The sequence below is a fragment of the Biomphalaria glabrata genome, chromosome 1, assembly GCF_947242115.1.
Source record: "Biomphalaria glabrata chromosome 1, xgBioGlab47.1, whole genome shotgun sequence".
NCBI lineage: Eukaryota > Metazoa > Mollusca > Gastropoda > Planorbidae > Biomphalaria > Biomphalaria glabrata.
The window spans coordinates 40,720,572-40,734,144 of NC_074711.1; the positions used below are offsets into that span (position 1 = coordinate 40,720,572).

A 13,573-nucleotide genomic window follows, 5' to 3' on the forward strand; every position below is an offset into this window, starting at 1 on the left:
AACCGCAGGGTTTTTGTCCAGTGCTTTTGCAAAAGAGGATTTGAGCCTTTCAAGCCTCACTTACATGGAGTTTGAAGATCCATGGCATTGATCTAACTTGAAAGGAATAGTGGTTACCTGTTTGTATATTTGTCTTTATTTACTATGTTTATCTAAGTCCTCTTTCGTTACTAGCTTATTAGTTGAAGTATGCAATGATTAGCAAAAAAAAGGTAACGCTCATGGTTTGGTCGTCACCTAAAACGACTAGGCGGCCCTCGCGCCGCACTCTGCCCACCCTTGATTTTAGAGCTGCAAGCCAGTAATGTATACCGCCCTCTTCAATCTATTCCTTGGCACAGATCCAAAAATAACTCTAAATAGACCTCTTGTCACTTTTCCATTGACAACATTTGAATGAGAAAAAAATGAAATAAATAAGGAACAGGACAAAGACCATGCAAAAAAAAAAAAAAATTATCAATAAATCGATTTTTGATTGGTGTGTACGGAAGCGTCAAACAAGGAATTACTCTTTGTCACAGTTGTCAACGGTTACAAATTGGTCAGATTATTGCTGCTTTTAGAAAGGCAGACTGTATATAAAGTGAAGCTTATTTGCACCTGTTTACAAATTGCCTTCCACTGAAGCATACTGCTACCAGTGTCTACAGAGTCGTGGGATCTGAATTCGTGATGTTTAGAAGAAGTTTTAGACTCCTCCCACTCCTGCTCAGAAAGTGGCACCAACAGAAAAGGTAGAATGCTCAACAGTTTTAGTATTTTAAACTTAAGCGTGATTTTAAAGTGGCGAACATCTCTGAGTTCGAATCCAGTTTAAGACTTGGACTATGAACGTGGGGATTCTAAGGACTTCTACAGGTCCACACTTGATGGCTACACGACATTGGTTATGCAAAGTAATTGCGGTTGGTCTTTGTTCTGGCCACATGACGCTTAGTTAACGGTCGGGTATAGAAACATCTAAGCTTTACATCTTCTGCCCCATGTACAGCATGATCCTTTTTTTTTTGAATGACATTCTTTGTATGAGCTCCAACACACTATTTTCAGACATTGATTTCTATTTTTGAACTACGTTGAAGGATGGGACACTGGGATTCCTTTCTCGTCCTCTAATGTGGCTGTCCAATTCAGTTTGAGACACTCCAGATAACGAGGAATACAGCTTAGGAAAGACCCCTTCTCTTTTTTGTGGTAAGGGATGGTTGAAATAAATAAACAACGAAGGCCAGTTTCTTTGTATTCTAGTTGTTATATAATGATTAGGCAGGCGGCTGCGGCAGGGTATGTCTAACTGACCAAATAAGTCCAGATTATGAAACTTCAAAGAACTGAGCATCTGGTGTTAACAAATGCCCAACCTGTGACCGCAATGGTGTATCAAGGATCGGCCGTTTAAGGCAATCGAGAAGTTGCAAATGGAAATACTGTTCCCTCGAGACGTATGATGCCACATTGAATAAAAGGGCCTAGAGAGAGAAAAGTGTGATACAACTGAATTAGTAGTGAACAAAATGGCGCACGAGGTTGGCTACACCAAGGGATAAGAAACCTTCGGACAGAGGGGGGGTGTTCAAGAGCCAATGTCTGATTCCTGGCTTCTGTGAGAAATCTTTTCCCCTGGTCTGTTTTGAGGACCTTCTGCCCGACTCTTTTCGGACATCGCACAATGGTAGACCTTTAGATGAAGTAATCAACTATTGACCGATGTCTAACTTTAAAGACAGCTTTGAAAATGTGTCGAGGTTGACGTCAATAATCATTACACTACTCAAATATATCGGTCTGGCAAACATTCAAAACATCTTACGCGCACACACACACACACACTTGAACTGTTAGGTGGTACTGCACACAGTACATATAAAAATGTGCAAATGTTCCAATTTGTTGTTCGCCCGTTCGCCTGTGTGGGTGAGTGCCAGCGAGTAGAGGGCGGAATTAGAAAGTCTCGTGTTGCCTCTCGTCTGTGTATTTTGTAAGATAATAGTGATTCCAGACATTTTGGCCAAAAGTCAAAATCATTTCCCCCTCATTACTTTCACACCTTGACGGTCATTGAAACACTTGATTCAAATTTTGACTGGTTCGGAAAAAATAAATGTTAAGTCATTGGTTTCAATGTTCATCAACTCTGTGTGGTACGTAGCGGTTCTTGTCTGTAGACATTGCTAGGAAGTATTCGTGTGGGGACTGCTGCCAAATGTCTTTCTTGTTCCTCCACGTGTTGCACTGCAGCATCTGTGTTGGTTTAGATTAAAGTCGAGTCAGGACTTACTCGAGCAGGCAGTCAACAAAAGTATGCGTTCTCTTGAATCAAAGCTTGTGTCACTGGGATTATTTGTATCTCTAACTTTTGTGTGTCTCTGTGCGGTGCAGTAGAACGTAATGTCCAAGATGTCCAGTTATTTCATCAAGTTAGTCATACCGAGGTCAGTTACTCAAGCTTTGTAGAAGAGCTCGAATGTTATACAAGTCATTCCATTTCCAGTTTTCTATAGTGTTAGTACATATGGTAGTAAGTTTCTTGTTTTGCCACAGTGATGGCAGATATTGTTTTATTTGTTTTTTAAACCTTCTTGTGCTAATTATTATTATTATTCATATTAGGCTTGTATGACTTGTGTCTGGGTTTTCACAAAGCTTCTAGTCTATTTCGTGTGTATCTATTCTTATCAGTCTTTGGAATGAGTTTTTTAATATAGATCAGGGGAAATATGTAGTGTTACATAGCATACAATATTATTGTAGTACTCGCTTATTAGCAAACCAGTTAAAAATATAAGACCATCTCTTTATCCGCATGGATTGGTTAAAAGTCAAAGCAGTGCGAGCTCCAATGGAACCGATCCTTTATGGGCAGACATTTGGAAAGGCCTGGATGGCACCACATCACCGTTGTGCATCACTGATGCGTAGCATATGTTTGGCCAAAGGCTTAGTATTAGATAATGCCAAAGAAGGCCTATAATGTCAGAGAAAGTGTATAATGCATTCTAAAATAAAGGCAGCAGAGAAAGACGTTTCAACCAATGTTTACAGAGTGTATTGCTTCTTGATGTGCTAATTATATAGCGGGTTGGCCACATAAAGTGCAGATTGTTCTCGGAAATGACCCCATCTTCTTCCCCAGCATTTGGTGTGGACATTGGTCAGGAAAAGAGATTTTTTTTTCTCTTTTACATCTAGTATGTGCTTATACTAATTCCCTACTTGAAAGTCTAGGACTGCTTTGGGGTGGGGAAAGTTTCGCTGACATGCCATTCCTTTAGTGTAAGAGAGACGAGTAACAGTGTCACTTAATAATACCTAACCAAAACATAAGCTAAGACTTTCCACACATCTCGTGTTACACACGTGCCTTGATATGTTCACAGTGATGGAGGGTTCATCAGCCACAACTCTCGCGATGCCTATCCCGGCAATGTTCCAACCAAAGTTGTCAATTTCAGCAGCAATACGGATACTTCCGGCTCCAATGGATCGAACAGCTCCAACAATAAAACAACAGAATCACTTTATGATCTCCCTTGCTATAATGAATATTTGGTGAGTAGACTGTGCTGTTCTTTGGTGTTGCCAACTGTGCTGTTTTTCTTTGGTATGTTTCAAGTGAATGCGTAGTGTTGTTGTTTATTTGACTTATCATTGATAAGAATTGTGACAGATAATGTCATGTAAGACTTTCGGACTTTTCATCCCTCATTGTCTCCCTCCTCCCTCTTTCTGTCTCCCTCTCTCTCTCTCTTTTTCTCTTCCCATGCATGCACAGGAGACAGACTGCTGCTTTTCTCTAAAAACTTAACATAATTAAATTAAACTGTATCATAAAAGAAAGAATAAACCTTTTCTGTTTTCAGCATCTATTAAACACACCTCTAGTATATGTTTCATAAAATATAGCGGCAATAGAGCCACTAATTGCTGTGTACAGGTCTACTGCCTAGAGCTGCAAGTACTAAGACATTACTCTAAGCTTTTGGGCTGCTCTAAAAGCAATAATCAAAGATGTTAATCCAAAGAACAAAAAAAAAAAAAACAAAACCCAGTAATAATCTTAGATGCAATTAGCATTTTGTACTATTTAATAAACCACGTTTTAAAACAAATATCTTTTTAAAAATTGAATTAAATATATTTTTTAGGTACAAATAATTCTACTGAAGTTAAAAAAAAACGTGAATCGTTGACATTTTGAAGTGAGTTACCAGATGATGTAGTTTTTAAAAACTTGTTCACTTTGTTATTAAGCTAATCTGATATTTTTGGCATCTTAATGTGTGTACAATTGTCCAGATTGACAAAATTTGTTTTATTTGTTTAGAAAGTAGTATTAGACATTATTACACATCTTGTCTAACAGAAGATATTCTGTTAGATGTGAATTTGATTATCTTTTTATTAAAGCCTTAACAATTTTGTAGTTGTGCCTAGTTTCTTGTGGGGCACGGCATGGCCTAAAGTGTGCCGATGTGCCAAAAAAACTCAAACTCAGTTTCTTGTGTCTAATTTCTAGTGTCTAGTTTGCTGTGCTATCAACTTTTGTGCGCAGTTTGTCTGTTTGGCATGACCCGTCTGTCTATACACATTTACAAAAAAAAAAAAAGAAAAAAGGGGGTGGGGATATCTTACACATAATGAATGCATAATTTGCAGGTCACCTGTAGAAATTTAAATTTCGCATTTTCTTTTTAGTCCGTTGAAACCTAGATAACAGTGGTTCTCAAATATCAAAATTCACTTGTAGTCTTTACATTTTGAGATCCTAATTCTGCAGCAAGTTACAAACCTGCCGATTATTTACATCCTTGGTTGATGGGAGGTCCAACTAAGTTTTAGCATAACACACTGAACGGCACATTTGAAAGAAAAACACAACAACTGTCTTGTGTTCAAGCTATCCACACAAGCATGGATTTCCTAAATGTATTGCTAGATTCTGGAATGGACGTGGTAACATAACTTTTTGTTGCCCGAAGAGATAAAGAATCACCCTTTGGGTCAGGAGTTTGTGATTTGACCATCACAACAGAGATACAAGACACCGATAGCAAAGACAAACAGGCACAAACACTCTTTTGTTCCCCTGGCTATCAAATCATTAAATAAGAACAATCTGGTATAAACTTTGTCACATGTAAATTATGAGTGAGTCTGGTGTGAATGTACATTTTGGTTTCTTATAGTTATAATGTTTTTTGTTTGGTGTAATGCACAAATTGTAAGACAAATTTCCTTACGGATAATAAAGATTATTATTATTATTATTATTACTGTCAGGTTTATTTCTATTTCTATGTCCTCTATTCGGGTTACTCATATATCGGCAAAAACTGGAAACAAATGGAACCTGGACACGGTTCTCGAAAACAACGATTTTCCTAGAAAGTTGACAGTTGATATATATATATATATATATCTATATATATATATATATACTCTTTGGAAAAAAGAATTACTAGCTAGTTGGCCACGCAGTTTGACGATGAACAAAAAAGAATTAATTCGGTTAGACGACTAGACAATCTTGAACACACTATGTCGTTGGGTATTCCTGCATGTAACCAAAAGCGGTTTTGGCCTCTCAGTCAAACATACCACTTACTAACATGAACTAAATAATAAATATAATAATAATAAGGCGTGTCTTCGAGACTGAAGATTAATTAGAAATACAGTTGTGACCTACTAATTTTGCCAACTCCAGCGCAGGCATAATCATAAATATATAAATTGTCGAAAAACTTTTTTGAATTGAAATATGGTCAAAACAAAACAAAAAATACAGGCTTTACCTCTGAATATGTAATATTGTCAAAGGTGCCAGAGGCCCCATTTGATTTACTAGTCAGGTACTAGCATTGTTTTTGTTTTGTTTAAAAATGAATATCTATAAATTGTATGACCTAGATGACAATTTTGAACAGAGTTGTAACATAATGCTCGGTAAAGAACTTTGGAATGTTTTTGCCACGTTCATCAAGCATGATTTCTATAAATACTATACCAACATATGTGTTTTGGGGGGAACGCTCAAACCTAAGTCGACCTCCCCCAAATTTCCCCCAGGTTATATGTAGATGTTGTTAAAAAAAGTAAACTTGTTCTATTTATTTTTTCTTGAGATGACATCGTTGTATAATTGTAAAGCTGAATCGCGGCTCCCCTTCTAGAACGGGGCTTGTCTCCTTCCCTCAACGACGCTCCTGAGCCGACAGTATCCAAAGGCTCCACGTGCTATTCCGTCTACCTGTACATCTTACAAAGGTTGATAAAACTAAAAGCCGTAGTGTATTCGCATGCCCCCCCCCCCATTCCCATTACCTTGCATTGCTCTGGTTGTGAACCATCCCCGCCTCTCGTCTAGTAGTAGATAACTGGGCCTGAAGTATGCTTGTGAAATTCTTGAAGTGTTACTTGAAATTCCAGGCCCCTTTCAGTGGCTTCAAATTCCTGCTTGCATTGGGTCGCGCCGCGTGTCGCTTCACAGCTGTGTTGTGCTGCTTTCTTCAAACTAGGATTCTGTGTGTGTTGAACTGTTTTGTTTCCCCCGTGTGTGTACCCTCTCAGTTGAGTTCCACTTGAGGCGGATAGAGATCTAGACTAGTGTTGAATCAAATGATTCAATTATGAATCATCTTCATTGGAAAGCGTTATCGTACGTGAACCGAGATTTGTTTGTTTACAATTCACATAGATCGAGGTCATTAGAGTTCTAGCTATCAAGTCATTATATCATTGTCACATAATGTAATGTGCATTTGCCCATGGCAAAAAGCACTAGCTGTTAATTGTGCTATTGTGTTGTTTGGACGGCGTTTCTGTGACCTACGTGTCTGGGTTGTCCGCGTGGATACCACCCTGATGTAATTCGTTAAGACATGAGCCAAAACAATGTGCAGTTTCGATGTCTTCCGACATTTTTAGTTATTGTTTTTTTTTCTCTTTGACCTGAACAATGAGTGCGCCCTAGTTAAGAGTAAGGGCTAGTTCTATACCTACTGAAGTTTCTTTAAATTAAAGTCATTTTAGGAGATGAAATACCTTTTTCTTTTCGTCCCCGTTAAGGTGCAATTATTAATGAATACTTTTGTTAGGACTCTAGACGGATAACGTTAGCCGTGAGCTTAATGGTATATCAAACCTTGGCAGTCTTTTCAAATGTCTATTTACTTTTGAGAGTCCACCAGAATCTAATTGGTTCTAGGTCTAGGTTCCGACTACATCCAATGGGTGTTATTGTATTTCACCCATGAACAAAATCTAGCATGGTACATGTGTGGACCGATTTAACCACTTAGTCAGGTTGGGACACAGCGTCGCATGAGGTTTGCGGGACATGTTCTACGACAAAATGAACTAGGCATACCAAGAGTTGCGATGACATGGAGGCCAATACGAGGAAAGCGCAAACAGGGACGTCCTCGTATAACTTGGCGCCACACTTTCATGGAGGACCTCAGAACAGTGGACACGAGGTGGGTGGAGGCTTCAGACATTGCCAGTGACAGATCTTTATGGAGACAGCTTTCCGTCCAGTGCGCCGAACGGCGCGGGAGGATCTAAGTCTAAGTCATATTGGCAAATATATATTCGTGAAGATTTATTTATAGCGTACACAAGAAATGGAAAACATTTAAAATACATCACCGTAACCGGTTTAAAATGCCGAAGTGACACTAACTAGCTATTTCTATTTCAATGTATAAGGCTAAACTCGTCTCATGAGTCACACCTTAGTAACTGGTGGTTCGGAACACTTTCTTTAGAGGGTCTCAATCTGTTTAAGAACATCCCCTTGTAAATAGTAGTGCCAGTAGGACAATAGTTGGCTCATGTTCATATCTGTTGGACATTTAGTTGACATCTGAAGGAGTTTCCTCGTCCATGCACCAACTTTAAAGAGGATATCTTGGAAGTGCTCACCTTATAACTCATAATGTTTATTTGACTAGGCAACCTTGGTATAGACCTGACCTTTTGTGTTTCACCTTGGAATGACATCCCAGTGACTACGTGGATCTAATCATTTGAAATAAATTGAAATCTTGAAGTTCACCTTTGTCTCCTCGCTGTCCATTTCCCGTGTAATGATACCTGGTACTGCTAGCAACCATTCGATTATCGTGTAGTTCGAACACCGTCCTAGAGCAACCCCCCCCCCTTCCCCTAAGGTTTAACCATCAGATTTTGGGTAGCCTAAATTCCGACCTGGATCTAAACTCTAGATTCGTGTCGCAGAAATCAAGCCTAATCTCGTTTGGCGTAATTTTTTGTTGTTGAAGGTTTAAAAGGCGCCATTCTTCGTACTTGTATGTCTGGCACACTTTGCATATTATTAACTGTTACTGACTGCTAGCGATGTGGGTCAAAGTGAGCAGATCCTATGCTGGAAATGAAAATAATAATAAATACCCTATAGAACTAATTGGATGTCTGCAGTCTACTCACAAGGAGGCCTAATGGAACACAAAAAAAGAGGACGGGGAGACAATTCTCCATCAGGTTGAACATACCAGGGGATCCGTTTCAGTTTGGATCATCACATGACCCCTTCCTCCTCCTTTTTGTTTCCCCCCCCCCATTTCTAAATTGTATGAAGTATAAAATGAAGCTAAGGAGTTAGCTGAGACACACACCAAGCACCGAAACTTGATTACGTTCAGTTGAATCCTCTAGGACGTCATTCGTTGACCCCTGCAAGGGCATTTGGGTGTTGGCGATATCTGCCTTCCTGAAAACATTCCAAACATAATTTCACAATGACCGTTAATTAAGAACGGCGTGGACACAGTTATCTTCGCACGCTGAACGTCACCGCGTTGTGTTATCACATGGTCAACGAAATACTCGCTTGAAAGCAGTGAGTGTCATATTGTAGTCAGTTGTGTTGTACTCTGATTATGACAGCTTCAGTGTAAACAAGAAATAGTGGATGTTTTTCTGTCTTGTACACATGTTTCCTTTATGATTTCATTACAGTTCATCTTTGTTACTTCAAAGTAAAGTCAAACATAAGAACTCCCCCCCCCCTTCCCCCCTCCCCCTCTTTCATTAATTTCTTTTTTCCTAAATGTTTTAAGACATTTTTAAAAAATTCTTTTCGTTTTTTTTTGTTATTTGATTGTATTGCCAGTTGTAAATAATGAAATCTGAAAGTGTACGTTTGTGTAACGAGTGGTGGCATAGGGCGCCTGGTGTAATAGTCGAACTGGTGGATGACTTTACCCAACAGGATACAGATACGTCCAACACAACGCAGCTATGTTCCGTTGTACTACTACAGGCTGGCTTGGAGATAGATGAGCTCTTATCGGGAGATTTTCAGATTCACTTCTTAGCAAGTGACATCGATGTATTTCTCTAACGACACAAGGTATAACCAAGTAAACAGAGATCACTGTTGTGTATGTATATCTAGTAGTAACCTCATTGTACAAGACCTTCAAGGACACAATTGAGCTCTAATTAGTATATCTAGTAGTAACCTCATTGTACAAGACCTTCAAGGACACAATTGAGCTCTAATTAGTATATCTAGTAGTAACCTCATTGTACAAGACCTTCAAGGACACAATTGAGCTCTGATTAGTATATCTAGTAGTAACCTCATTGTACAAGACCTTCAAGGACACAATTGAGCTCTAATTAGTATATCTAGTAGTAACCTCATTGTACAAGACCTTCAAGGACACAATTGAGCTCTAATTAGTATATCTAGTAGTAACCTCATTGTACAAGACCTCCAAGGACACAATTGAGCTCTAATTAGTATATCTAGTAGTAACCTCATTGTACAAGACCTTCAAGGACACAATTGAGCTCTAATTAGTATATCTAGTAGTAACCTCATTGTACAAGACCTTCAAGGACACAATTGAGCTCTAATTAGTATATCTAGTAGTAACCTCATTGTACAAGACCTTCAAGGACACAATTGAGCTCTAATTAGTATATCTAGTAGTAACCTCATTGTACAAGACCTTCAAGGACACAATTGAGCTCTAATTAGTATATCTAGTAGTAACCTCATTGTACAAGACCTTCAAGGACACAATTGAGCTCTAATTAGTATATCTAGTAGTAACCTCATTGTACAAGACCTTCAAGGACACAATTGAGCTCTAATTAGTATATCTAGTAGTAACCTCATTGTACAAGACCTCCAAGGACACAATTGAGCTCTAATTAGTATATCTAGTAGTAACCTCATTGTACAAGACCTTCAAGGACACAATTGAGCTCTAATTAGTATATCTAGTAGTAACCTCATTGTACAAGACCTTCAAGGACACAATTGAGCTCTAATTAGTATATCTAGTAGTAACCTCATTGTACAAGACCTTCAAGGACACAATTGAGCTCTAATTAGTATATCTAGTAGTAACCTCATTGTACAAGACCTTCAAGGACACAATTGAGCTCTAATTAGTATATCTAGTAGTAACCTCATTGTACAAGACCTTCAAGGACACAATTGAGCTCTAATTAGTATATCTAGTAGTAACCTCATTGTACAAGACCTTCAAGGACACAATTGAGCTCTAATTAGTATATCAGAAGTAATCTCCCCCCCCCCCCCAACCGATGTAGATCGTTCAATGATGAAAACAACAATGTATAACGCAAAGCAATGTTGAGTAGTTCTAAAAAGGTCGTCATGATAGTAACATGTTCTAAAAACTCGAACCATTGTTCTATTCTTAAGGTCCATAGACCAACATGTTTATGGGGGCCCTCTTGTGTTACAACTACTTCAGTTTGTGTACGTGTTCTGTTTGTCTAGTTGCCTCCAGCGGCTCTGATTTTGGCTATTGGTTGGTTTCTGGGAATGTTTCTGAATCATTGTAGGTCCATATCAGTTAGAAGTCATAAATTCACATCTGATAGCGACATGTGGATTTGTATAGTGCTGACGTTATCTGTGCGACAAGTTAGGCGACATCCCTCTGGAATATGTGTGTGTTATTACAGAATTTAGGCGTACTGAGATTCATTGTGTATGTTTTCAAAAACTCGTTCTGGATATAAAGTTAGGCGCATCGAAACGGATAAATGTTTTGTCTATGAGTTGTCATTCACTGGATAAAAAAAAGGATGTTCTCTTTTCGTTGATACAGTTCTGAGTTCAATATGGACTAAAAGAAGCATGCACTATTTATAGCCAACATAACAAAGGGAAGAAATTCTGGATTAAACAATAAACAGTCAATATCAGAAAGTTTTGGCTGCCACTTTCAATTGACAAAAGGGTTGCCATGTCACTGACATGTCGCATCTGTCGGAAGACAGAGGTGGCATTCGCGTCGGCCAACAATGTTGATTTTTATGGCAAGCCCTTTCAGCGGTCGGCCTGGTCGTAGCAGTCAGAAACTCGTTGCTCAGCGGCTGCCCAAGAACCTCCCACTTCCAGCTGAGCAGCAGCGTGGCCTGCACCGTGTGGTCGTTCGTCAATGTCGTATTGGTTCATCTCTAGCCTTCAGCCTGGTGGGTGTCCCTCAGGACAAGGCAGCTGCTGTAAGTAGTCCAGTGGGAACCGACACTCAATTGATCCTTTCATTAGCATTAGATTTAGATGTCATTCATTTCTGGACTGTTTATTTTGACATGAAATAGTAACCCCGTGAAAACAAACTTGATTCTAACTTGATTGGTGCTTGGAAGTTTGTAGTCCCAACCAAAGAGTCCTCTTTACAAACGTATGAGCAGGAGACAGTTTTATTTCAAACCTGAAGAGAGACGTACCTTAGCCCCTGCCAGGTTGTACATCAGTTCTTAGTTGACAGGGGACAAATCTTGGCCAGCTTTTTAGTTTTCCCCTGATGTCACATTGTGCAACACTAACAGGTTGATTGATTAGAATAGTTGGCGGGACAAGATTCAAATTCTGACGTGACGTACAGCTTTTAACAAAAACTAGTCTGTCATGTTATGGCTCAAATCTCATAATAAAGCAGTACGAAGGCGACTTCATTGAAGAAATCTACGAGGAGATACTTGCCATTAATACAGCGGCAAATGGGCGAGTGGGGGGGGCAATGCATTATTATTTTTCTTTTTTTTCACACAATTTCTCCCAAAGTTATTGGTTGTCTCCTCCATGGTGAATTTCCCTCGTGTGGTTTGGGGGGGGGGGATGTATCCATGAAACTCGTAATACAGATGTTCTGGTCTCTTCCATTTCCAAGATTTGGTAAGTGCTGTATTTCACCTGACCACTCTTGACCTTCTTGTTTGACCCAACCGAAGCTGACGTTACATACAGATAATAATAATATATAATAATAATACTTTACTCATACATTGTATCTAAACACAAGCATGACTAAAAGCAAGAAGTCAATAAAATCTCAGAATCTCTCAGTGTTGCTTGTGGGGGGGGGGGGGGGGGAGGGGAGGATGCTTAGATAGACTTGAATATTGAACAGAAGAATAGCACCACGTTTGTAGGCAAAGGTCTCAGTAAATCAAGTCCTTTCACATTTGTTAAGAGATGTTGCTCTAGGTCTTAACTGGCAAGTTAATTCTTAAAACACTCTGAGCTTTATTTGTGTGATTTCACCCCCTTCACCCTGTTACACGCAACACACACACAAACATACTCCAGTGTTAAAGGCTCAATGAGGAATGTAAACATGTAGCTACACACACACACTGGTGTTAAAGGATCTAAGAGAGAAATATGAACATGTAGCTACACACACACACACACACACACACTGGTGTTAAAGGGTCTAAGAGAAGTATATGAATATGTAGCTTGACATTCCGTTAAGGCAGCACGTAGAGACTAGAATAACTTGACAGAACTGGGTCATGGCACGTGTAGCGTGGGGGGGGGGGGGGGAGGAGACTAAGCAACATCAAGGAAATATGGCTTACATTATTATGATAATGAAGTGCTTCTATGCATCTTTTTTTTAATAGGCTAACATAGGTAATGGGTATCCTGAGCAAGAAGGTTTGTGCATAAAAAGGATCTTAGTAAAAAGAAATGTTCTATACAAATGTCCTCAAATTGTGAGGAGGAAGAGCACACTGTTGCTCTCCCCCTTCACTAGTAGTAGGAGGCACCCCCTTCCTCTCTCCCCCCCCCCCCCCCCCCACACCATTTGGTAGAATAGTATGCTGAATCACTTATCTCTGTACTTACATGCTTGCCTGTCTATATTACAACATGCTTGCCTGTTTACCAAAGTGCCAAATCAAATTATTTCATTCTTTTTTTGAACTTCTCTAGTCTGTTTGTAGCTCTGTCCATAGAATGACACTACTTCTACCGATTTTCTTCAACACTGTACTAGTATGTCTTATTTGTAGTTGTTGGACATACCATGACACTGCTTCTAATGGTTGTCTAAGTATCCTTAACTAAATAGGCCAGCATTGATTGCAAGAGAATTGTTGAGTTATTCTCATTCATTGAATTGATTCCTAAACATACTTTTTTTTCTAACATTTACTTGTGTCAAAAGACTTTGGCTTAATATCTGTGCGGCACATAATAATATTACAACACAACTACCTCTAGTGTTACAGACTTGTTTTGTAGAGTAGAAGATTTTCTTCT

At 39.1% G+C, this 13,573-nt stretch overlaps 1 protein-coding gene across 5 annotated transcripts in view; it reads left to right on the forward strand.

Moving 5' to 3' along the window:
• The window catches only part of LOC106051078 (tyrosine-protein phosphatase non-receptor type 4-like), a 56,121-nt gene that overhangs the window by 31,031 nt on the left and 11,517 nt on the right, over positions 1-13,573 (forward strand). For all 5 annotated transcript variants that reach the window (XM_013206210.2, XM_056036829.1, XM_056036812.1 and 2 more), the window contains one exon: positions 3,381-3,552. In XM_013206210.2, the coding sequence (XP_013061664.1) occupies positions 3,381-3,552 (172 nt within the window). The remainder of the gene's footprint in view (positions 1-3,380; positions 3,553-13,573) is intronic.